Source organism: Acanthochromis polyacanthus, chromosome 22 (genome assembly GCF_021347895.1).
Source record: "Acanthochromis polyacanthus isolate Apoly-LR-REF ecotype Palm Island chromosome 22, KAUST_Apoly_ChrSc, whole genome shotgun sequence".
Taxonomy (NCBI): Eukaryota; Metazoa; Chordata; class Actinopteri; family Pomacentridae; genus Acanthochromis; species Acanthochromis polyacanthus.
Window position 1 is genome coordinate 26,304,864 of NC_067134.1, and position 26,848 is coordinate 26,331,711.

Below are 26,848 nucleotides of genomic sequence, written 5' to 3' on the forward strand. Positions count from 1 at the left end.
TTTGTTGGAGTGGGTGTTTGGGTGAATTAGTTATGACTGACTCCATGTGGCGCAAAAACATTTCTGATGAGGTTTTGGAGGGCGGATGCTGCCCACTGGATAGTACAAGCAACTTGTGATTTCTTTAACCCTCGTGTCGTCCTGCGGGTCAAATCGACCCGTTTTAAAGTTTGAAAATGTGGAAAAAAATATATTTTCACAGTGAAACTTCTGATGTCCACTTTTTTAATATTTTTGGGAAATTTGAGCATTTTTTGTTGGAAAAAAGAAATGTTAAAAATGTTTCCAAAAAAAAAAAATCTGTTGATTTTTTTGTGAATGTTCTTGAAGAAAATAGAAGTTTTACTGATATATATGTAATCACTTTAGACATTTTTAAGAGTTTTCTGGAAGATTTTTACTCATTTTTGAAAATATTTTCTTGCCAATTTTTTTAAAATAAAATTTTTAAAGAAAACTTTAAAGGAATTATTGGAATTTTCTTCCTGAAGGTTTTGCAAACTTTCAGAAATTTGGGGAATTTTTTCCTCATTTTTTGGGATTCTTTTCAGACAAGGAAACAATATTTTTTGGTGCCCATAGATGAGGACAACAGGAGGGTGAAAAACACACACCTACACCTCTAAATTGTGACCAACGGCTGCTACTGACTGACTGAGGAAACGTTTAACCAAAAAATCCCTTCAGCTGCATCAGGAAAGAATTAGGGCAGCTGATCCCCTGTGAGTTAATGGCTGCACAGTGAACAGCGGGAAAGAATAGTCCTCTCCATACAGGAAGTGTGCCGTGTTTCTCTTCTAATTCATTATTCCAAATCTTATCAATCAAAACGGTGTCTAGTGGGGAGAGCTCTCTGGAGGAGCTGCTATCTGCTCGGCTCACAGACCTGAGGACTGGACGGGGAATGCAAAGGAAAGAAAACAACAACAAAAAAAAGCACGGGGAAGGCTGCTTTACTGCTTCCTACTGGCAGCACTGTGAGCACACACTGCTGAATGCAGATAGGGCTTTACCGGTTGGCGTAGTGCTCGATCCGAGTGTGTGTGTCGTCATGTGAGAGCTGAGGTGACGAGCCGGGCCTGAGAGAGGGAAACAGAAAGAGAAAGACAGAGCTCATTAATGCAGCCATATGCAGCCTTATCAATCCACACACACTAGATAGCCATCACCGTTATCTTTATTTTTGCAAAAGAAGTTTAATGAGCTCCTCTGTCCCGCCCACAGCTCCACCTGATTGGCTGTAACACTGTAAGGGTCGTTAACACACAGAGATGGAAAGCACCTAGAGTAACTTGGGTTAATTAGGAGGAGCTGTGATGGGAAGGTGAGGTAGCTGAAGGTTTAATAAGCCACAAGCATTCCTTCTACTACACATAAACACCCCAATAACTCATTTGTTGGTGTTGACAAGTTCTGCTGACGAAGGTTTGCGGTGCCTCTTAGCTTGTGGCTATTTGGAGCCCTGGAACATCTTTCTAAGGTCAGATTCACTTTCACAACCTGACATGTCTGCCTAGAAGAGATGCGATCTACATTACAACTGTAAATACTCAGAGTAATCATTCTAAGTCCAGTTATGACAAACAGCTTCCCTGCTATCACATGCTGCCAATAAATAACTTCTAATGCATCAGTTTCTGCCTTTATCTTGTACTAATAATCCATATTATCCTGCACTCTCAGCTTGGAATTTGCCTTCACTTCAGAAGAAGCATCTAATCTCAGATCTCCCGCCTCATGTGCAGAGAGGACGATCAGTATTTGACATCATCAACCAAGAGTCTTGAAGCTTTCTAACAACTTTTAATGCAGTGATAAAGTCCTTGAGAGACTAACTTAAAACATTCCTCAATAAGGGCACCTTGATGCGTGGTAATTTTTGAACGCTATGAGCCCAAACAGATGAGTTTTCACGATGAGGTAAATGAACGAAGGACAGTGTCAGCTCAGTGTTAGAATTTACATGTCTGGCTTCCTTTTTCTGTTTAGTTCTAAAAGTTTAATGCGCCACATCTCTCATTGTATACAAGTAAAAAAAATATAAAGAAAAAGACAGGAATTTGGGTTTAAAATAGCTGTTATTTAGCTTTTGTTTTCCTAAAGGCTTGATATATGCCGATTTGGATGAAATTCAAGCTCTACCACATATCAATAAATTAGAATATTCTTAGAAATTTGCTGACATGAAAGCCGCTGCATCCTCGATGTTATGGAAGGGAGACAAAGGCTTAAGCTCAGCACCTTTATTATGTCAGTTTATTTGGCGTCAGTCGTAACCCCGATCCAAACCAAAACCCTGAATAAAGTTTGGTTTTGTCTGTTAAAAATATTAAACTTTAACCCCAGTGTAACGACATGATATCGGTCAAATCACTTTAATCCTAACTGCGTACACACAAGACAACATGTTCTTAAAAATACACAAACAACAAGCATTCAGATAGCTCAGCTGGCTGAGAGGGCGACCTGTAAACCCAATTCAGTGGCGATGGGTTCGAATCCAGCCCACAGCCATTTACTGCAGATCTTTGCCCCCACATTTCCCGTCTCTCTACATAATAAAGGGGGAAAAAAATAATAATAAAGGGAAAAGGGGCCTATAGACAGACAACTGCTCAAAAAAACAAACAATGAGCGTATTGACTCATGACCCTACTTGTATGTGAGAGGAAATAAGTCTCCATCCAATCTAGTCCGACTGAGTGTCTGCTCTAATGTCAAACTGATGATTAACTGATGTCAGATTATCATATTTGCTGTGCAAACAACAGTCCTGCAATCAGGCTTTTTGAGCAACAAAGACTTTCTATCAGGATGAATAAAGTTCTATCTTATCTGAACAGATTTTCATTTTTTTTACGACGTTACGGATGTTCAAATAAGGTTAACAGATGTAGAATATTTGACATTACATTTTACGTGACTGGATGTATTTAGTCAGATGTAAATCCACCACAGCTACAGACAGAATGATGTGAAATGGGTGGAGGTCAGAAAAATAAAGTGTGTGTGTGTGAGAGAGAGAGAGAGAGAGAGAGAGAGAGAGAGAGAGAGAGAGAGAGAGAGAGAGCAGGAATTAATGGTACAGTGTGTGTTCTTGTACTTACTACGTTGTGAGGACTGCCATGAGTTTTTAAACCAACACAGTGAGAACATTTTTAAGAAGTGAGGACATTTTGGCCGGTCCTCACTTTGTCATGCTTTAAATCAGCTCCTCAGACCATATAGAAGCTACCCTGTGATTTTCACAAAAAGACCTCAATTTGGGTCAATGTTGAGAATTTTTCGCCAGAATTTCACACACTTTTTGCTCACTACTTCACCTACTGTTGAAATTGGGTACTGCACAAACTACAAACCTGTCATGCTCCACCAAAACCTGATAGGCCTGATGGAAACAAGTTGACTTTGGTTTTGTAGAAGTACTAAGCACCAAAAGGGCACCACATAGTGGACATCAGAAGTAGTTGTTTTATGTTTCTATATCTAACAGAAATGGTGGTTCTCACTTTGTGGGCCTTTTTGTTCGGTCCTCACTATGGAGCAAGTACAGGAATGTGTGTGTGTGGGTGTGTGTGTGTGTGTTTGGGCGTGTGTGTGTGTGTATGTGTGTGTGTGTGAGTCGGTACTCACGCATGGTCTACGGGCCAGAAGTTGATCAGAGTGACAGGACTGCAAGACAAAAAAACGTGAGATGAAGACACAGGAAGTGGGAGGACACCGCACAGCAAAGCATGATGGGAGCTGTAGTATGTAAAGCAGCAGTGAGGGCTGATGAGGGAGTGGATGGTGGCAGACTGACACAAACGACAGCGTGGCCAAATATGAGTAATACTGCCCAAATCTAGCCTAGCCGCGCTAGACAACCCACGGCAACAAATTTAATTCTCTGCCAGGGTGGCTCCAGTTACCCTCCATAAGCCTCGAGGCTGGATGCTCCTAAAACTGGCCGGACCAATCACCATGAAGTGTAGAGTCAGAAGGCGGGCGTCACTAAGTGACGACAGAGGCGCGACGATTCTGACAGAAACAACCGGCGCACAATAAACAGTTATCTTTCGACTCGGCTTTGACCACAGCCCTTAAAGATTTGAAGCTAAAATTCAACTTGAAAGATAAACAAAGGACGGCACTGAAGTGTTTCATTGAGAAGAAAGACGTATTTGGACTTATGCCGACGGGATATGGCAAATCCTTAATATACCAGTTGGCTTCGCTGGTTGGGAAGCTAATGGGACTTAGCGACAATCCGGCGCTCTAGGAACTACGTCAGCCTATTCGTTGCGCTGATTGGTTGTATACCTACCCAATTGCTGCAGAGGGATTTGAAAGACAACCTTTTAGCCCGCCTCCCTCCCTGTCGAGCGTTCCTAGACCCTTGTGTCTTAAGAGCTGGGTCTAGCGCGGCTAGGCTAGCCCAAACACTCACTAGAGATAAAGAACAGAGGCTGATCTGAATCACTCTCTAAAGTTTAGAAGGCAGTAAAGCACTGCAGGCAGAATAAAGCATCTGAGATGAAATTAAGATCTTCAATTTGAGGGAATAAAGTCGAGAACATCCAATAGAAAAGTACAAGAAGAAGAATATGTGTTACACTATAGAGCAGCAGGTTCCAACCTTTTTTGTACCACAGACCCATTTCAACCAAAACATTTTTATTACTTAACGAATAAAATCACTTTTTATTGCTAAATATATTTTCTTCCCTCTCCATCTTTTCAAATAAGCTCTCCAGAGACATTTGCTTTTTATGAAAACTGACAGTCAAGTACGGGAAACCAGTTCTTATAGAAGTGACGGGAAGACGGTTTAGTCATTTTTCAAAATAAAACACCCTGAAGACTCCGCCAGAAACAAAATAAAGAAATAAAATGTTTTTATTCTTGCTGTGTGGTCTGGTGGTTGGGGACCGCTGCTACAGAAGACCAAACCATCCAGTGAACTGTTAATCCTGGCTAAATGTATATTCCGTTATTAGCTTCAGGCTTCGAGCTAAAACCTTAATATTCCCTAAACTAGAAGTCCTCACCATCTAGTTCTCTTTTTTTCTGTATTTATATTACAGAATTGTTGTTTTATTGTGTGTATTTTCTGTATTTATTAATATGTTTGTCAGTGCGGTGTCCTCGGGTGTTGAGAAAAGCGCCTTTAAATAAAATTTATTGTTATTATTATGAAGTTGCAGACGTTCAAATATCCATAACTGGCCTTGGACTCCACACTAGTGTGACGCATTCATTGTTGTTCCTTAAGCTTTATTGTTGTTGGTTTGCTTGCTGAGTGTGTACCTTTTGCCAAAAGTGGTATTAAAGGTTATCTGGATGTATACATATTACCAGTGAAAAGGTTGGGTCACTTAGAAATGCCCACATTTTTGACAGCTGGATATTTTTTACTGTATTTTTTTTATTGTATTTTTTAAAATCATTTTTTACTACATTTTTACCCTATTTTTTTTTTTTTACAATATTTTACTATTTTTTACTATATTTTTTACTTTATTTTTGCTTTATTTTACTGTCTGTTTTTATTACACTACTGTTCAAAAAATTTGAGGTCACTTAGAAATGTCCTTATTTTTCAAATATGTGTTTTTTTTTCATTGAAGATGACATTAAATCAATAATAAATCCAGTGTAGACATTGCTAATGTGGTAAATGACTATCCTAGCTGGAAATGTTTAATGGAATATCTCCATAGGGGTACAGAGGAACACTTCCAGCAACCATCACTCCTGTGTTCTAATGCTACGTTGTGTTAGCTAATGGTGCTGAAAGGCTCATTGATGATTAGAAAACCCTTGTGCAGTTATGTTAGCACATGGATAAAAGTGTGGAAAACATGGAATTGCCTGTGTGACTGCAAACTTTTCAATAGTAGTGTTTGTCAGCTGATCGCTACGTTTAATTTAGCACTCGTCAACAAGTAGCATTAGCATACTACAGCAGCAGTATATGTTTAGCATTGACGTCTTTTACGCTCTTAGTTAAAAAGTTCCAGATGTTAAAGTCATCCAGCTGTTTTTGTGTGTGTTTGTATGGACTAATACATTCTTTAACTCTCTCTTTGTGTGTGTGTGTGTGTGTTTTTGCATCCGTAAATAACACTTGAAAGTTATTAGCAAATGTCAGATGCTACCAAAGAACTAGCTTATCCCAAATGTCATCCACAGAGGCCTCCTCTGGACTGACCGGCTAACATTTAAAGGACTAATTCAGCTTTTTGGGACTCATTTTGGGACAAACATCTTTGACCTTTAGATGTGTTAGGAGGAGGATTTTATTAGTGTCAAGCTTTCGTCATTTTTTTGTCCACATATCCAGTTTTTGGTTTACGTTAGCGTGTAGCAAGACTTTAGGCTCCTTAATATGGATGCTTACTGATCTCAGTTGGCTATTAGTTGTGTTTCTGGATCATTTTCAAGTGCAACTCTTTTATTCAAGTTTTGCGTCTTTTACTGTCATTCTCAACAGTAAACAGAAACAGTGACACTCTTAATATGGAGGAAAAACTAAGCATGTGGTAAAGACTTTAGAATGTGTTCTCTAATCCATTAGTGCTGCCAGACTGTAATAAAACCAACTTCCTCTTCCTGTTTGTGTGTGTGAATGCCAAAGCCTCACGTTTCCATGTTGTCTCCCTCCAGGATGGTCTGGACGGGCAGGTAGCCCATTCGTGGATGTTTGGCGAAGTAGCGCTTGGTCCTGAACTTGTTCTTCAGCACCTTGGCGAAGTCTCTGACGTCCTCCCCCGATGTGGTCTGGAGGGAGACGGGACACAAAGGTGGCTTTGTTTACTCCACGGAGAGAACATGTGAGTGCATGCTCTCATCTTCCGCAGGCAAATATCTGCCTCTTCAGCTGCTAAATGCGCCGCTAAGCCCACCAGCTAGTCTCTAATTGTGTGTGTGAGCAGAGAGTTTACAGTAGCATTATGAGAGCTTTATGGAGAAAATAGCTGGCTTCTGTAGACAGTAGTGTAGAGATGGAACACCAAAACAAGAAGCTGTGCAAAGTGGGAGAAGTCACGTATAAAAATTATCACCAGTGTTGCATTTCTTCTAGTTTCCGAATAGGATTCAAGGATATTTATGGTCATTGCATTTCTGCAACAAAACTTTGTTGGCACTTCCAAAAAAACAAAAACAACAGAGTAGAACAAACCCTGAACTGCTGTATAAAACATTAAATATATATTGTTTTCTTGTCTGAAAAAAATCCAAAAATTCATCAAAAAATCTCCCAAATTTCTGAAAATTTGCAAAACCTTCAGGAAGAAAACTCCATTAATTGCTTAAAAGTTTCCCTTCAATGTTTTATTTTAAAGAATCCCCCAAATTTGGCAAGAAAATTGTTTTAAATATTTTCAAAAAATGAGTAAAAATCTTGAAAAAAAAAACCCTAAAAATATCTGAAGTGATAGCATATATATCAGTAAAACTTGTAATATTTTCTTTAAGAAAAAAATCAACCAAAATCCAGGGAAACTGGCTGGATTTTTTTTTTTTTTGTGAATGTTCTTAAAAAACATTTTTTTTTCCGCCAAAAAATGTTTACAGATTTCCCAAAAATGTTGAAAATGTGGACATCAGAAGTTTCACTGTGAAAATATGTTTGTTTTCTCACATTTTCAAACTTTAAAACGGGTCAATTTTTACCCACAGGACGACACGAGGGTTAATTACTGAGCATAAACATCTACTTTTTTCTGATTACTGCACTTTCTACGCAGCTAATTGTTAAGTAAAAACTATTCAAGCTTTTATACAATGCTGCAGAACGACAGGAAAAGCATCCAAACATCATTCATTTACTGAGGCAACGTTTCAGACAGATTAAGGGTACAGATGCTTCTCACATCATAACATCACCATTTCAATCCAGCCATCGCAGGGTAGGATTATATATATATATTGACATACCGGGGTGCAGTACTCCACCATGGGGTACTGCATTTTGTGTCCCTTGGCAACGCGACCGGAGAAGAAGCAGCTTTGGCAAATGTCATAGTTGAAATGTTTGAGGCTCCGATATCTGGGGAGAGAAAGAAAGACAGAAAGACAGAAAGAAAGAAAGATGGAAAGAAAGACAGACAGAAAGAAAGAAAGACAGAAAGCCAGAAAGAAAGAAAGAAAGAAAGAAAGAAAGACAGAAAGAAAGACAGAAAGAAAGAAAGAAAGAAAGACAGAAAGAAAGAGAAGAGTGTCAACCAAAGACAGAGTAGAGAAGATGAAAGAGCAAATGGAGGGGAAAAAAACAAGGCAAGAAAGGGCACTGATCAATAAAAGAAGGAAATTTATAGTTGTGTTTTCTCCAGTTAAAATTCTTCCAGCCCAGTGGACAAGTGACAAATTTATTCTCCATTTAGTCCTGGGATTCTTCTTTAAAATGCACCACCTCTGTCTCCATGAAGAGGCCCACCAACAGCAGCAGACATACCTCCCTTTACGGGTCTCAAGCTACTGTTTTAGGGATCAGCGATACAAATACAACCCTATATAAAGCACTATGAAAGGACAGACCGTTTGTAAGAATACTACACAAGACATTTGGAGAAAATACATTTCAATCTAAATACTACAGTATTATTGAGTCATTTGGACACAGTTCTGCCAAAATGAGTCATTTTTCTCACTGGATTTCTCAACTTCTAAGACCATATGTGTCACTCTTTGTAAGCTGAGTCACGTTTTTACATCTTAAAGGGGAACTTCGTTTTTTTCAACCTGGGGTCTGTTTTCATGTCATTTCATACATGTGAGTGATGGAGAAATGAATTTTCAACATAGCTCCAGTATTTAGCCAGGTAGGCAGCTAGCAGTTCAGCTAGCAGCTCAGCTAGCGAAAAGTATCAGGCAACTTGCCCCCCCGCGTCAAAGTCCGCCCTAACGTGCTTTTGCCCCACACTGACCGGCTCGGATAGTCTCAATGAGTGTCCCACAACATACTAGAGATGAGAAGTGAACGAAAACCTCCACATTAATTGGCGATCGCTATTTGTTGTGTCTGTATCCAAATCTCGGGACGCTAGAAACCAAATCTCGTTCCGAAATCGCACAATAGCTCGCGCCAAAACACCGGTGGGGGAAACAGCTGTTTGCCTCAGGTGAACAGAGACGAGTGGAGTGATTTTGAAATGACATATGAAAACAGACCCCAGGTTGAAAAAAAACAAAGTTCCCCTTTAATTTAACTGATAGCTTGCACATTGATCAATTCTGAGGATTCTCTTCGACCTTGGTTATATACTGGGTTGGGAGGAATGCCAGATTTAGATGATGACCTATTATGAGAACAACTTATCTGTTCAGTCAGACTCAACAATATCTAATCTTGACCAAGTCAGGGTGTCTTGACATATGGTTTTAGTCCAGGAATTGTTCTTTCTCAGGGTTATATTAAAGGCAGAGAAGGCCTCACAGGTCCATAGTAGGATCATTTGAGGTGACCTACAGGATCTACAGGATGATTTAAAGTGACTTAAATGCAACCTGCATGATATTCTGGGATGTCTAAAGCTAAAATCTGCAAGGAAATGTCTTAGTTTGGGGAAACAGAATCATTTTTCCATCACACATTCAAGGAATCTGAAAGTTTCTTGTTAAAATATTTTTTCTGGAACATCTATAAAAAGAACACTACAGGAACAACAATGCTTTCAAAATAAAAGCTCCTCTTTAGCTAAATCTCAACAAGTCTACTCTTCCTGACAGTGATCGGAAAACTAGTTTATAGTGAGAGAAAAGATGTTTAAAGGAACATTTATAGCCAGCGGGCTCCTAATAAATGCTCTAGACTGCATTTTTATATGTTCACTTTGCTCTTAACTGAAGATTAAATCCATTAGTCGTTCCAGAGTTCACCTTTTGAATAAAAAGCCCAGACAACAGCAGGAGGTGGAGACGACTGACCTGAAGCCTATGATGGGACACTCCTTGCAGATGTTGCACTTGGCCTGGTGTTTGGCGGTTTCTGCGGCGGCGACACGGTGAAGGACGGGCAACCACACCATGGACTGAGGCTCCAGACGCATCCAGTCCAGGAACATCGCGGCCTCAAGCTCAGGTTTGTTGTTGGCCTGGAAAAATAATCAAGAACGAGCATCCTTCAAAGGTAAGAAATACAATTTGCTGTCCACACTACCGTTCAAACGTTTGGGGTCACCCAGGCAATCTCCCACTTTTATCCATGTGCTAACATAACTGCACAAGGGTTTTCTAATCATCAATGAGCCTTTCAGCACCATTAGCTAACACAATGTAGCATTAGAACACAGGAGTGATGGTTGCTGGAAATGTTCCTCTGTACCCCTATGGAGATATTCCATTAAACATTTACAGATAGAATAGTCATTTACCACATTAATAATGTCTACACTGGATTTATCATTCATTTAATGCTATCTTCACTTAAAAAAAACCTGCTGTTCTTTCACAAACAAGGACATTTCTAAGTGACACCAAACTTTTGAATGGGAGTGTATGAAAAGAAAAAAGTTAATTTGAGTGTTCCTGAAACACTTAAATGCTGGATCATCCTTTGGGGACCAGGACTTATTCAGTCAGACCTTTGTTGATGTACTGTACGCCTGTTTTGTAGCTCAAACGTTGCTGCTTCCTGCCCACAAACATCAACAACTACAAAGGAAATGCTGGACTTCTTCTGCCCAACGCTGAAATTCAGACAAAGAAATATTCTCACTTAGTGTCTGACCCTGTTTATTACTGCGCCAAAGAAAGCGGCGGAGTTATCTGACGATTGCCATTGGTTTGTCTGTCCGTCTGTCTGTTAGCAACATTACTCAAAAACAGACAAACGGATTTGGATGAAATTTTCAGGGAAGGTCACAAATGACACAAGGACCAAATGATTAGATTTTAGCAGCGATGCAGCTTATAGTCTGGATTTGTTAAAGATTTCTGTATCATAGCAAGATAGCAGCACGACGTCACTGTAACCATGACAACAAGTGAACAGTACGTCACATGATTGTGATCCTACTACAAATCCACTGCTGCGGACTTATCCATCAGAAATGATACAAGGAATAACTGATTAAATTGTGGGGATGTTTCTGAGCGCCATCAATTCCCGCCACATATTTAGGTCACGCAATTCGGTATCCGTACATAACATACACATGGATAACACACGCCTGTGCTCAGTGCAACGTCATTTTGTTTGTGGGTACATCTATACTAAACGGACACATTCTGTGTTGCTGTGATTTCTGATCATCAATAACTAATAAATAAACGCTGCATTTCTGATAATGTCATATGAGGGAATGAGCGGCCTTGGAGGAGGACTGCGCTCTCTGAGTGCTTTTCTTGTTTGACATGCACTTGTTCTGTTCTGTTCTTTTTTATTATCCTTTATTTTATCAGTACTTTGCCCTTTATATTTCCTGCAACATTCTTAGTGTCTCGCTTCCTTCTGTAAATAACCCTGATTTAACAAACACTGCAGATGTACAAGGTTTGCATCTGGAGGTTCGGTGCTAACAGACATGCAGACGGTTACAGCATTGCGAGCATATTTATCAAGTCATCGAAGCATTTTGAACATGCGACGTACAAACTGGAAGCAGCTGCGGACGGAGGGCTCGATGTTGGAGCCGCCGAAGGAGGCGACTTCCCCGAGCTGCCGGGGGATCTGGATGGAGTCGTGGAGGAGGAGGCCCAGGCGACGCTGGTCACAGAAGCCCGTGGCGCTGGCGACCTGCCGGAACAAGACTAGAGGAGGAGGGGAAGAGGCAGGGGAAGGATTAGAGGTGGAAATGAAAGGAGAAAGGAGGGGGGAAGATAAGGAATGGAGGCCATAACAAAGACAGAGAAGGGAAAAGAGTAAAGAGTGAATGAAGGTGAAGACAGATGGAGAGAAAACAAGGAAAAAAGAAAAAATGTGACTGTCGGTCTTCACTAAGTTGCAAAAATGATACAGGAAGATTAGTTACAAGCTAAAATCTGGTTGCAGGAATAACAGAGATACAAAATGAGTCCAGTAAAATGATGCCATGGACTCGAAAGAAAACGAAATGAAGCTTCATGAATTGTGGGGCTTTATCGACCAAGATAAATTAGTTTGGGTCGGATGGGGTCCAGCATAAACTTGGATCGGACTCCACCAGTGGAAGCAGAGTCCTGACAGCGATGTGCTGCAAAAATGTGACTGGAGCAAAGAAATACCCAGAAACTGCTTAGATTAAGAAGGTCAAATATTTAAAAAACAACTCTCTGCTGCTCCACTGTGAAGAAACATCATATCATTTCTTTCAGGTCGTGAAAAGACAACTTCTGCAATACAGATATGAGGTCAAACTGCAGTAACAACACAAATTTGTAGATGCTGAATACACTTTGGAGGCTTTTGAATCAAACGTTCTTTCAGCTGGTAGAAGAGGCGTCTGAACTACAACAGCGTAGTTTAGATCAGAGGTGTCAAACTCATTTTAGTTCACACAGTCCAATTTGACCTCAAATGTGGGCCAAACCGGTAAAATCACAGCAAAATAACCTGAAAATAAATGACAATTCCACATTTTCCTCTTTGTTTTAGTTAAAAAAAAAAACATTTTGAAAACTTTCACGTATAACGAATGGTCTTTTTACAAGACATTATGAACAATTTGAAATTTCTGAAGAGGAACTAGTCCAATTTAAACCAAATTAAGCCTAATCTTATCATTTACACATCACAACTTCCAGATAAGTCCATCTGGAACTCAACAGTAGTTTGCTTTTTGATCCAACAACTTGTCAAGATGTAAAAATGATTTGAAATGTACAAACTGCAGTGGATGTCTTCTCTGTAATTTTTACACTTCACAAAGACAGCCCTGGTCTAGGTGACCTTTTTATTAAGAGACACAAATGATAAAGGCCTATACTCAATTAATACTGGTGCCAAATCATTTAATTGGTCAACTGACTAATTGCTAAATCATTTCCACTGAACATAACTAAAATCAACAAACTTATTTTTTTCTCTACTAACACTTTAGCATAAGAAATCCATTGACTTACATCTGTATTTGTCCTCCAGGTGTGCTTTACAGAGTGAGACGATTCCAGTTTTGAATGACAGAGTCCTAATCTTTCCGGTGCGACCGCTGCCAACCAACAACAAAACAACAAGTTAGAGTAGCATCTAAACAAAACAACAAGTTAGAGTCACATCTAAACAAAACAACAAGTCAGAGTCACATCTAAACAAAACAACAAGTCAGAGTCACATCTAAACAAAACAAGTCAGAGTCACATCTAAACAGAACAACAAGTCAGAGTCACATCTAAACAGAACAACAAGTCAGAGTCACATCTAAACAAAACAAGTCAGAGTCACATCTAAACAAAACAAGAAGTTAGAGTCACATCTAAACAGAACAACAAGTCAGAGTCACATCTAAACAAAACAACAAGTTAGAGTCACATCTAAACAAAACAACAAGTCAGAGTCACATCTAAACAGAACAACAAGTCAGAGTCACATCTAAACAAAACAACAAGTCAGAGTCACATCTAAACAGAACAACAAGTCAGAGTCACATCTAAACAAAACAACAAGTCAGAGTCACATCTAAACAAAACAACAAGTCAGAGTCACATCTAAACAAAACAACAAGTCAGAGTCACATCTAAACAGAACAACAAGTCAGAGTCACATCTAAACAGAACAACAAGTCAGAGTCACATCTAAACAGAACAACCAAACTCCTGTTTGTGTGTGAGGACGTACGTGTCGTAGACGTTGAGAAGCCAGTTGAGGCACATGTCGACACACAACGGGACGCTGACCAGATGGGAGTGGCTCTGCTCCAGCCGCTGGTACAGGCTGGTCAGACAGGTGACCAGCTGAGAGATGTCCAGCAGCTGCTCGTTCTGCTTCAGACCGTGCTGGTCGAACACCTCGCACGCCATCGGCATGCTCAGCAGGTCCACTAAACAGAAGGAGAACACACGCACACATAAACACACCTGGTACTGCTGCGTGGAGGTTAACCAGACCAGTTTTAAATCTCCTCTTTGTGTGATAGCGTTTTCATTGATGTCTCCTTTAAATGTCGGAGCATTTTTTTAAAAAATCAACATAATATTTTAAATAGTAATTATTATGCATGTGTCGCACAAAGCTCTGTTAGCATAGCCTTTTTAGCAGGAAAACAGTGTCACTCTACCTCATATTATCAGGATCAGACTAATTCTTTGGACTGTTTTCCATCAGTCAGTTTGTCCTCTTGGTCAGCAGTAACAGCTAGCTAAATATCTAGCTTCTACTGCTGAGAAAAAGATCACATTAGCATGGATTAGCAACCCTGTTACTGTGATTAGAGTAGGGTTAGCAAACAACACAGAAAACATGGAATAAAAATGCTACCATTGATGTGTAAGCTGAACCAATCAAGCCTTTGATAGTTTATTACCTATTATTGATCAATATGGAGCACAAAATTGTAAGAGGAGGTTTATTTTTCAAACATTCTGAAGCCCGAATGTCCTCCAATTCTGGACTGACCCAGGGTTTGGTAAGTTTATAAAATACCTGCGCTTTACAGTAGTATTGGATCAAATGCAGCCACCATGAAGGAACAGACACTTCATTCTACAAACTATCTTAAACACGGTATAAACTAGAAAAGATGACAGCCTTTTTGATAAACTGAAGCTTGTGCTTTCACCTAAAACGGCATTTGTAGATTTTTGCTTTTTGTTTTGCTCAGAGCTCATTAGATCTGAAGGGAAAACGCAAATTTTCATGCTAAAATTCAACACCCTATACGATAGACTTTATTGTTTAACCAGTTATTTATATAAAAAAGGTGACTAGTGCAGCTTCGCTTTGCTTTTTAACGTTGTATTTTTAATCTTTGCCCTTTAAAATGTCATTTTATTTCCTTCTTTTTTACTTTAATGCACATGTATCAGCCAATATGAAGGAAAGGAAGTGCTATCAGTGCTAATCTCACCACGTCTCATCACCAAATGTGTGGATCTGTGCTGCTAGAACGCCTGGATAAAAAATAAATTGTACTTTTGTGCTGCCATACATCACACTCATAACAGCTTGTAGATGTCTCACACTCATGAGAAGGACGAGTAAACGCCAACACAGAATGCAACGGTACGGATTATGAAGAAGAAGTGAAGAAAAAGAGCGACACGGCAAATGAAATGAGTTAAGAAGAAAGAAAAGGGAGTGATGCCGAGTGATGCTGAAAAAAGCAGAACAAAGGAGGCGTGTGGGAGGACTGGAACACAATGAGAAGAGAGGAGAGGACCTGAACCCAGAAGAGGTCTACATGTGTAGACTATAAATAGACGGTGTACTTACAGCAGAGAGCCTTCTGCAGGCGTCTGAGCTTCATGGCTGTGCGGTAGGCCGAGAACCGAACATTGTTCAGGTCAGCTGCAGAAACAAACACGGAGGAAACAGGTAAAGAGCAGGAAGACGCTTCCGTTTTAACTTCAGCTAATGGTGCTGCTTCTCCTGGCTCCACTAAAATTAACTCCTAATGTCCTCATTTCATCTCCACTGACAATCAGTGGTGTGATGTGCTGAACAGTGTCCCGTTTTTTAAACACGGCTGTATACGGTAGATACTTGTGAAATCCCGTATTTCATATTTTAGATATTCTTTTAACCCTGGTGTCGTCCTGTGGGTCAAATTGACTCGTTTTAAAGTTTGAAAATGTGGGAAAAAAATACATATTTTCACAGTGAAACTTCTGATGAAGAAATGTTGAAAAAAAATACATGTTTCTTTAAGAATATTCACAAAAAAATCAACCAAAATCCAGTGAAATTCGCTGGATTTTGGTTGATTTTTTATTAGAAGTTTTTACTTATACGTAATCACTTCAGATATTTTTAGGATTTTTTTTAAAGATTTTTACTAATTTTTTAAAAATATTTACAACAATTTTCTCGTCGAATTCAGGGGATTTTTAAAAAAAAAAAAAACTTTCAAGGGAAACTTTTAAGGAATTTTCTTCCTGAAGGTTTTGCAAATTTTCAGAAATTCGGGGAATTTTTTTGCATAATTTTTAGATTTGTTTCAGACAAGGAAACAATATTTTTGGTGCTCGTAAATGAAGACAACAGGAGGGTTAACTGTCATTACATTTTATAAAACTCTTCATTTTGACATAAAAGAGTTAGCCAAATGAAACTGACTAATTGTAAAAAGAAGCAAAAAGGAACATTTCCAAGGGAGGGTGAATGCTTTTTATATCCAAACAGAAAGTGTGCGTTTTACCCAGAGACTGGTAGAGCTCAGCCATCTTCGGATGGTCCCAGCATGTCGTCTGGGTCTGGTGGCTGGAAAGGAACAAAAAGGAGACACAACCGTCAAACGCTACGTTCAACAAACACATCATCCTTTCCAGCACTGTAGACTCTGAATCAATGGTGAGAAATTAGAGTCAAAATGTCCAAACACTTCCTCATATTTCAATGTGCAATTTCTCAACAGCTATGATAAATACAATAACAAAAGGATTTCACCAATTTATGCTTCTTCCTACTGCTCACCCAGATAGCAAACTATGGGTGAATCAATGTTGAATCTATGTTGAGACCTAACATCGAAATTAGACAGAAAGCGCAAGGTTGATAAAATGTTGAGTCAACGTTTGCTTACATAGATTACATGTTTGCAAACACAGATTCAACATTAATTAAACATTGACCTGCCAAACATTTTAATTAAACCAAAATACAATGTAAATTCAATGGTATCTTTTAAACACAAACTTCAATGTTGACAAAATGTTGTTGAATCAACGTTGATCCAACCATCAGTCTTCAACCGTAACCACAATTCAACCTTCTTAACCCTAATTCAACATTGATTTAACATCTTTTGCTATCTGGGTAAAGTGTGATTTATGGTTGAAAAGCAAACGTTGACTCAACATTTTATCAACCTTGCGCTTTCTGTATAATTTCGACGTTAGGTCTCAACATAGATTCAACATTGATTCACCCATAGTTTGCTATCTGGGCAGTGTCCTGCATGTTGCTTCAGTCCTGTATTGTGCATCTGTCCTCATAAGGGTCAGCGCTAATTACCTCCTTTTTAACTCATTGCACTTTGTGAAATTAAGCTCTTTTGACAACAATTTAACTTTTCAAAAGGCTGACAGATGCAGAACAGTGGGGCTGTCAGTTGAAGTGGAACACACCCACAGAATTCAGACGAGGACACACACAACTCCTCAATTTTGAGAAAAAGACACTGAACGAGATCAAAGCAAAGTCCTCATGATCCCAGATGACGCTGTGCTTAAGCGGTGTCGACTCTTAAACACATTTCTCATCCAATATTTGTCCGAAAACATCACAGAGAGTTCATTAAATACTAGCAGCAGCATCCAAAGCCAGAGAGCTGCACACAGTCGTCACATGGAACAACAGCGGCATTAACTTCATTGATAACTTGTAATTAGAAATCATCCTCAGCATGGAGACACAACAGTCCGGGTCTGACTAAACACTTCTCTTCATGTGAAACAAGCGAGATGTCACACTCAGAGTCACAGTTTAGTTTGCTGCTGTTTTCAAATTGATGCTGTCATTAAAGTTCCATCTTTGAGCTCATTATTAGCCTGACGGTTAGCTTGATAGTTAGCCTGATAGTTAGCCTGACAGTGAGGCTGATAGTCAGATTAACAGTTCGCCTGGTAGGTAACCTGACAGTTAGCGTGATAGTTAGACTAACAGTGAGCCTGACGGTTAGCTTGATGGTTATCCTGAAAGCTAGCCTGATGGTTAGCCTGACGGTTAGCTTGATGGTTATCCTGAAAGCTAGCCTGACAGTTAGCCTGACAGTTAGCCTGACAGTTAGCCTGACAGTTAGCCTGATAGTTAGCCTGATAGTTAGCCTGATAGTTAGCCTGATAGTTAGCCCGACAGTCAGATTAACAGTTAGCCTGATAGGTAACCTGACAATTGGCGTGATAACAGCGATAGCAGTGAGCCTGATGGTTAGCTTGATGTTATCCTGAAAGCTAGCCTGATAGTTAGCCTGACAGTTAGCCTGATAGTTAGCCCGACAGTTAGCCTGATAGTCAGATTAACAGTTAGCCTGATAGGTAACCTGACAATTAGCGTGCTAGCAATGATAACAGTGAGCCTGACGGTTAGCCTGAGAATTAGAAGTTAGCCAGACAGACAGCCCGAAGGTTAGCCTGACAGTTGGCCCATCTGTTATGTTAATTATTAGCCCAATGGTTAGCCCATAGGTTAGTCTGTAGGTTAGGTTGACAGTGAGCCTGCCAGTCAGCCCAACATATAGCCTGACAGTTAGCCTGTAGGTTAGGTTGACTTCGAAGTGGAAGTCAACCATGGAAACATAAGAGGAGGTTTTCACAGTGGGAAGGAGTCCCTACTGATTTCATTCAGGCAAATAAAAAAAAAAAAAAAAGACTGATATGACAGCAAAATAAACAGAAAGAAGTTCACTACGTATAACTTTAGTAATAGACAATATTTGCATGGAGTCTTTGGTAAAAGATGCTGTTTTTCTTGGTTGTTTTTATTTAAAAATGGAGGTTCAGCCTGAATACACGAAAACTTTGGAGGTTGAAGGTGCATTTCGGCAGGAAACGTTTAATCAAACAGCTTTAAGTTGTAGTATGTGTGCTAATGGCTGGTGCTGAGGAAACACGCTTCACAGTCTGCAGCCTGAATCAGGTCACATTGGATTTCTGGGTCACTTATGAATAAATTCAGTTGCTATGATGCTGAAGTGTTTTGCGTTCTGCCCTGCTCTGAATCCCACCCTATGGACACGAGCAACATTCCAAAACAACGTGACAAACAAACGTAGCACAGGATTTCTGAAGAAATGAGGACTTCCTACAGGGTCCTCTTGATGCCCAAAATATCCCAAATGTATTCTGCCTCCATACTCGTCACTACATTCTGAAAATCCCTACTGGGGATCAGTTCTTGAAACTGTACTTCAGGTTGCAAGTGATTCCAGACTGCAGGGGCAGAGAACATAAAAGCCTGTTTGCCAAGTTCAGCTCATACCTCGGGGACTGACAATAAAAGGATGTCATTCGAGCGCAGACAATAATTACTGGTTTTAAATAAAGTATATCCACAAAGGTAAGAGGGGAGCAGACTAAGGATGGATTAATACTCTTCAAATCTGCATTGCCATGGCATTATAAACCCACAGAAATCCAGTCTCATAAGCCAGGGGCCATCTGCAGCAACAACATTGAAATATTTTCACATCCCTGAGTAAACATGCAACAGCAAGACCAAAACTATCACCGCACATCATTATAAACCAACAATGAGCAAATAAATGTCAATTACAAACCTAGCTCACTGCCTCACTAGATAGTATGAAACTAAACTAATAGCATATTCACTGAGTTGACAGCCAACATACTAAATATACACATATAGCATGACCTGTCTTCACAAGCACTCTCTTCTGAACTTTTCCACCAATGAGACTGTTTCTCTGTAGAGCAGCAGAGCATACTGGCCTCTGATTGGCTAATTGTTTTACCCTGATCACGCACACCTGATGGAAATAGCCAGATGGTTTTTTTTTTTTTTTTGGCTTTCGCTCTTACTAATGTAAGAATATCTTTATTTTTGTTTGAATGTTTGCGTCTTTTCTCCTTCATATTAGTGACAAAATGACTGCAGTATTTCATTCTAACAGACACAGAAAAGGCATTTAACATAACCACAGATGCCATCGTTTATATATATTCACAGAAGACTCATAAGAAGAGACACTTATTTATAAGATTGCAAGGAACAAATTGTCGATAAATCAATCCAGAAGACATTAAGTGGAAGCCTTTACTTGAGAGTCTGCTCTTCTGTGTCTCGAGAGCAGTTCATGCTTTCCACATCTACCCAAAGCTACAAGGGATTGTCTGCATTGACTGTGCATATGCCAGGAAAACAAGCTGTGCCTAAAACTGTTTTTCGGTTTGAGGAAATTCTCCGTCATCCACACTTAAAAAGTGTGGTTTCACTTAGAAATGTCCTTATTTATGATAGAAAAGCCATTTTATTCAATGCAGATGACATTACATTAATCAGAAATACAGTCTAGACATTGTTAATGTGGTAAATGATTATTCTACCTGGAAATGTTCAATGGAATATCTCCATAGGGGTACAGAGGAACATTTCCAGCAACCATCACTGCTGTGTTCTAATGCTACATTGTGTTAGCTAATCGGCTAATTGATGATTAGAAAACCCTTGTGCAGTTATGTTAGCAGTCAGCACATGAATAAAAGTGTGAGTTTTCATGGAAAACATGGAATTTCCTGGATGACCCCAAACTTTTGAACGGTAGTGGAAGTGTTTTTAATGTTTTCTGTAACTTGGTGCTGCTGCCGTCTAGTCCAGGGCTTCCTTGAAAAACAGATCATGTCATCTCAATGGGACTGAAACAGCACACTGATTACTTAGTTCAATTTATTCCTTGTCCTAGAACCACACACCCACATACTACATGCGCCTTTGAATTATGCAGTCCTTCTAATCAACACAACAGTGGTGACACAAAACTTTGTCCGGGGAAAAACAAACTTGTGCTGCTGAGGATTCCTCTCTTTCCTGCTTCAGACGGGACCCGGCCCAGCTTGTTAAAAGCACACATGCAGAGTTTGTTGCACCCCAAAGCATCTGCAGTTAACCTCCATGTAAAAAGCATGAACAGCCATCCATCCATGCGATCTGCTGCCTCTCTCCTCCACTGATGAGAGGGGTCCCATGGAGGAGAGCTTAAGGAAACTCCTTGTAGCTCCGTCTGTGCAAACAGGACCTCGGGTTGCTCCGAGCTGTTTGGGCAAATGCCTCTGCTAACTGTGCAGTGGTTGCTTTCATCCACAGCACTGCAACAGCTCTAGGCTGCACTTCGTTTCCTGAGAAATTTTTACAAGAGCAAGGCAGGAAATTTGCAGCAATTTACATCAGCTGCTCAGTAGGAAAAACAAGTAGTAAGAAGCATAAAAAATGATTCACAACAAGCTGCAATGATGTCAGCCTCTGAGTCCCAGCAGAACACTCTGGACACTACATTACACAATAAATACTAATGGCCTAAACTCCTAGAAACTCCATCTACTCTTGCATAGCACAAACATGAGTGTGGAAATATTATGAACAGGGTCACGATGCAGTCTTTTCTTTTCCAAAAACATGCATGTGTAAATGACACAAAGTTAGGGATTGTCAGATGGAACAAAAACAACTGAAATATTAAATAAGATTAATATCAGACAGTAGATCAATAATCACTGATTAGTGCCGAGCTGAAATATGAACAAAAATTGATGCAGTCATAAAAGCTCCATCTTTGCTCACTAATAGCCCAACAGTGAGCCTGATGGTTAGCCTGACAGCCCATCGGTTAGGCTGATGGTTAGCCCATAGGTTAGTCTGTAGGTTAGGTGGTCTGGTAGCCTGTAGGTCGCCTGCCAGTTAGCCCGACAATGAGTACGTTTATATGCAGTCAAAAATCCTTTCTTAACCGGAATATTAGCAATAACCCGGTTGCGTACGGCCATGTAAACACCCGCAAAAACCCGAATAAGACCCCTGGGTTACTCCTTTTCTAACACGAATATCTCGTCATATAAACGCGCATCGGAATATCCCGATAGAAAGAGACATTAGTTTGCGTTCTGCGCATGTTTCATCCAAAAGGAATCTTGGTCTTTTGAGTCCGGCAACTACTTGTATACATGTTGTATCCGCGTCTGGCGCGCGACCCACCGGAAATACACAAAGAGAGGTAAACAGACATGGCGAAACCCACACGCGGCACCACAGCGCCACACAACAGGAGTAACTCTGTCTGTTTATCCATGTAAACGGGTTATTCCAAACGTTTCAGAAACCGGAATATTGACCTTAACCCAAATATTGACTGCATATAAACGTACTCAGTTAGGCTCATGGTTAGCCTGACAGTTAGCCCATTGGTTAGTCTGTAGGTTAGGTGGTCTGGTAGCCTGACTGGCAGGCCTGTAGGTAGCCTGCCAGTTAGCACGACAGTTAGGCTCATGATTAGCCGGACAGTTAGCCTGTGGGTTAGGTTGACAGTTTGCTTGACTTCAAGGTGGAAATCAACCACGGAAACATAGCAAAAACGACTGACATGACGACAAAATAAACAGGTTATTAAATTAGGTTGAGTTCGAGGTGGAAATCAATCGTGCAAACATAAGAGGAGGTTTTCACAGTGGGAAAGGCTCCATACTGATTTCAATTACCGATTTTTAAACAACTTATGTGGCGACAAAATAAACACAAAAAACTGCGGTTTGATTTTTGTCGAACTTCACTTCACTGTAACTTTAGTAACAGATAAACCATCGCTGCATCTGGAAACATGAATACGAGCAACTAGTTTTGGAAGGTTAAAGGTAACATTCAGTAATATCGGCAGCAATGAAATGCATAGAGTCTGAAAGCCAATTCATGCTTTTTGAAACAGTACGTTCGATGTCAATTTCATCAACCAGCCAAATCCGTAAAGGTCTCTGTGGTCCCATTATGCACCTAGACTTTGACTTTATTGTCCCTGTGGGGAAATTCTTTTCCACAGCACCATTCCACTTGATTTACATTGACAGGACAGCACAAAAACACACATTGTACAAAAACATTGTCAATCGTAGAAGTGTCCTTTTCACTCTGGCCAGATCACCTTGGCCTTTTGCTAAGAGTTGCTCTTAGAGGTATAACAGATAAAAAATCTGTGTGCAGCCCAGAATTAATGATGCATGGACTGTCCACATGTCCCAGCAAAACAAGAGGTGCTCAAATCAAATGCATTGTTGGAGGTGATTCTCTACCGTCCACACATATTTTCCATAGACGTAGGAAGTAACTCCTATGGTTTGTCTGTACACTGTGCTCAGAACACCTCAGGAATAACCCCCATAACACAGAGCCACAATGGAATCTCTCAACAGCTGCTTTATCCCCATTTTCCTATGTTGGATATGAGAAACACATACGTACAGGATGACTGACCTTTTGTAGTTTGAATAGAACTCTGTGTTTGTCTGTTCTACGCTTTCAAAAGTCACATTGATCTGTGCACAGGGATGCAGAAAGCATGACCAGGCTCTTAGTTTGCTCATCTTAAAGTGCTGCACCTATAGCTGTGACTTTAGATACATTTTCAACAACCATCATGGCAGTCTTAACTTTCCAAGGAATCCTACAGGTCTTCCATTTCTCTGATGGAACAAAATGTGAGTCTTTGTCACAAAAACAATCATTCATTTCGGTTTGGTTTTGTAGATTTATTACAGGTCCTCTAGAAATATGACAAAGCGTGCTGGGTCAAAAATATACATCCAGCAATTCGACAGCCCACAGATTCTTAGAGGGGTTTAAAGTCGGGATATTTGCAAGGCCAGTTCAAAACCATTTCTTTACCACTTTTGATTGTGACAATGACACTTAAAAACAATTGTTTGTACAGCTGATTTTGGGATATGAAGTATTTTTGGTTCACAGGAGTCAGCAGCTGTAGTCAACTATAATCACTCACAAGAAGGTAAGAGTTAATGGCACTAAGAAAATGTCATGAACACATCACCAAACCAAAATACATCTCAAGTTGTTTCTTGAGACTAAGACACCCGTGTCATTCCATCGTAGAACATTCGGACACGTAGGAGTCGTTGGAAACGCAAGACTGCTGAGACATTCTTCGTCTTTATAAGTGTGTGCAATCTTTCGTTCACTAAGAGCAACATTTCTGCTCATTAATGATGATGTATAACAGCGGGACAGTGCGTGTGTTTGTAACTCAGCTTCCCTGCAAGTGAAGTGGGTGTGACAACAGCTTTTTGTCTCTCTGGCAGCTTTCACAGCCCCAAAACATGACTGCAAATCCAAGCGGTGATGCTGACTGTTCACAGCTTGTGGATGAGGCAGACACACAGTGAAACATGGACTCATTTTGCTTAAGTAAGCAACAGGGAGGTACACTCAACAAAAAGCCAAAAAAAACCATTTCTGTCTGCAAAATGTGTTGAAGATATGCAGAACGAGATAACGACGGACGAATGAAAGATCTCACCAAAGGACTTGTACAAAGTCGTCAAATGGGCTCTACTTAAACCTCACAGATGCGTCAAGCATAAAACAAGCTTTACAGCGCTGCTATCTCGCTATGACACAGAAATCTTTAACAAATCCGTGGATCCAGACGAGAAGCCGCATCACTGCCAAAATCTAATCACTTGGTCCTTGTGTCATTTCTGACCTTCCCTGAAAATTTCATCCAAATCCATGAGTCAGTTTTTGAGTAATGTTGCTAACAGACAGACGGACGGACAGACAAATGTACGCCCATCGTCAAATAACTCCGCTGTTCCTTGGCGGAGTAATAATCCGAGTCGGCTGCCTCTCTCTCTGTACTCACCCTGTGGTCTAAAGCAATGCCCCGCCCACAGCACTACCTGATTGGCCACAAGTCACCAGTAACAGCCAATTACTGAAAGCTATTGTTTACACAGGTGGACAGATAAGAGTATTTGTAGAGCAGCTCCAGTGAATAAGTGGTGCTGTGTTTGGAAGGTGAGGTTGCAGATAATTAACACCGCAGTCTTCTACAACGATGCTTGATTTCCCTGTTACACAGAAAAGGCCACTTGTTGGTGTTAGCTGCTGCAGTTGACAGTGCTAGGCTAAGGCGATCGCTACGAGGTTTGCTGTGCGTCCTAGCTTGCCACCAACGCTGTCTGGAGTGCCTTAGCATCTTTCTACAGTCTGAAATAACGACCTGTTTGAACTGACACTCCTTTTAACAAGTTGTAGTAAGCCTTATTAACCAAGAAGCCGAGGTATGAAAGACCTGCTATCTATCAATATACACTGCTTGGCCAAAAAGAAAAGTCGCCACCTGGATTTAACTAAGCAAAAAGATAAGAGCCTTCCATTGGATAATTACTGCAGTGATGAATACTTTAACCATGTTGGAAGACATATCCTGTGGTCGTGGAAAGAATGTTAATCATCTCAGAAGGGTCAAATTATTGGCCTGCATCAAGAAAAGAAAACAACTAAGGAGATCAAACTACTAAAATCAGGTTAAGAAACATCCAACGAATTACTAAAACCTCAAGGATAGTGGAGAACCATCATCTTAGAGGAACAAACTCGTAGATGATCGTAGGAAACCAACAGTAGAACTCATGGCTGTTTAATAGTGAAAGTAAGAACATTTCAACATGAAGGGAATTCAAAGGATTGGGGATAAACAGCTGTAGCTCTAAGAAAACCACTGATCATTGAGGATGTTCAGAAAAAAAAGCCTTTAATTTGCTATGGAGCATAAAGATTGGACTCTGGATCAATGGAAGAAGGTCATGTGGTCTGATGAGTCCAGATTTACCCTGTTCCAAAGTGATGGGGCCATCAGGGCAAGAAGAGAGGTGGATGAAGTGATGCCCTCATCATGGCTAGTGTCTACCAGTCTGTCGGGGTTATGGTCTGGGGTTGGTCAGGTTCAGCAACGTTATGTTCCCAAAGAATGAGGTCAGCAGACTACCTGAAGATACTGAATGACCAGGTCTTTCCATCAATGTCTTCGATGATGGCATGGGCGAGTTCCAAGATGACGATGCCAGGATTCATGGTGCTCACATTGAGAATGAGTGGATCAGGGAGCATGAGTTCGATTGTCCTCAGCCCCATTGAGAATCTTTGGGATGTTCTGGAGAAGATTTTGCCCAGTGGTCCGACCCTCCCATCATCAATAGAAGATCTTGGTGGAAAATGAATGCATTTCTGGACAGAAATAAATGTTGTGACTTTGTAGAAGCTTATCGAAGTGATGCCACAGCGAATGATACTCAAAGCTAAAGGGAGTCCAACAAAATATTAAAGCATGTGACTTTTTCTTTTGGCCTTGCAGTGTCTAATATATGTCTGGTTCAGGTCGCCGTCTTGCTGGAGAACAAATCTTCTCCCACAGCTCTCCATGTGTCATTTTCCTTCACATTCCTGGTGTCCATTCCCTGATTTATGCTTTTCAATAACTGGTTCATGGAGTTGCTTGGAGTGTCGTGAAACGATCAGCACCTCTGTTTAAACTTGTCTGGCAACAACCACCTGGAAACCTCTGAATCTGACCAGACTATCCCAGTAAAAGGAAGGCAATAATCTGTGCAGCTCAAACCGAACTGAACCGTCGTCATTCTTTAATCATAACACACACCACATGCTGTTACACAATAAACCACACACCCACATACGAGCAACATACTGCAGTTTTCAGGCAGCTGAATAGGTTACTATGGCAGTGACAGATAAGCATTTAAATAATGGATCTGCTAAGAGACACGAGTGTCACTTCTCACCGCAGTCAATTATGGCTCTCAGATGAATGATTAAAGGTGGTTTATGGGATGTGCTGACGTCTTGCTCTGCCTATCATCAAGAGGAGGCCTTGACAGACTGTTTCCTGCACACCAGGCATCTGAATGAGCTCCGACAATGGCCTTCAGGGACGCGGCGTGAAAACGGGCGAAAATGCATAAAAGCAAAAAAATTCATCAGCTTCATATTAGAGGAAGCAATTTCAGAAAGAGAAGCCCAAAGCACTAAGACAACCCGAGGGTTCACGGAAGGGGCAAAAACAGAACTGCAGTCATTTTAATGGAGATCAACAAAATATTAGTTTCATTATTTCACCAAAGCAGCTGCTGGTTGTGGTTTTTATAAAGAGACAGGAGGAAATACTGCATCCGTTGGGGACATTTTTAGCGACAGATTAACCCACATTTGGTGCTGTAAAGAGGTAGGATGGTGTGAATGAAGTGCTGTCAATCAATG

The 26,848-nt window shown here is 40.4% G+C and overlaps 1 protein-coding gene across 1 annotated transcript in view; it reads right to left on the reverse strand.

Annotated features, from left to right (window-relative positions):
• The window catches only part of LOC110960948 (dystrophin-like), a 221,941-nt gene that overhangs the window by 14,048 nt on the left and 181,045 nt on the right, over positions 1–26,848 (reverse strand). Inside the window, 10 exon segments of the mRNA XM_051943268.1 lie at positions 1,014–1,079; positions 3,634–3,672; positions 6,626–6,762; positions 7,924–8,035; positions 9,913–10,079; positions 11,579–11,736; positions 13,027–13,112; positions 13,739–13,940; positions 15,332–15,406; positions 16,257–16,318. Coding sequence (XP_051799228.1) covers positions 1,014–1,079; positions 3,634–3,672; positions 6,626–6,762; positions 7,924–8,035; positions 9,913–10,079; positions 11,579–11,736; positions 13,027–13,112; positions 13,739–13,940; positions 15,332–15,406; positions 16,257–16,318 — 1,104 coding nt within the window.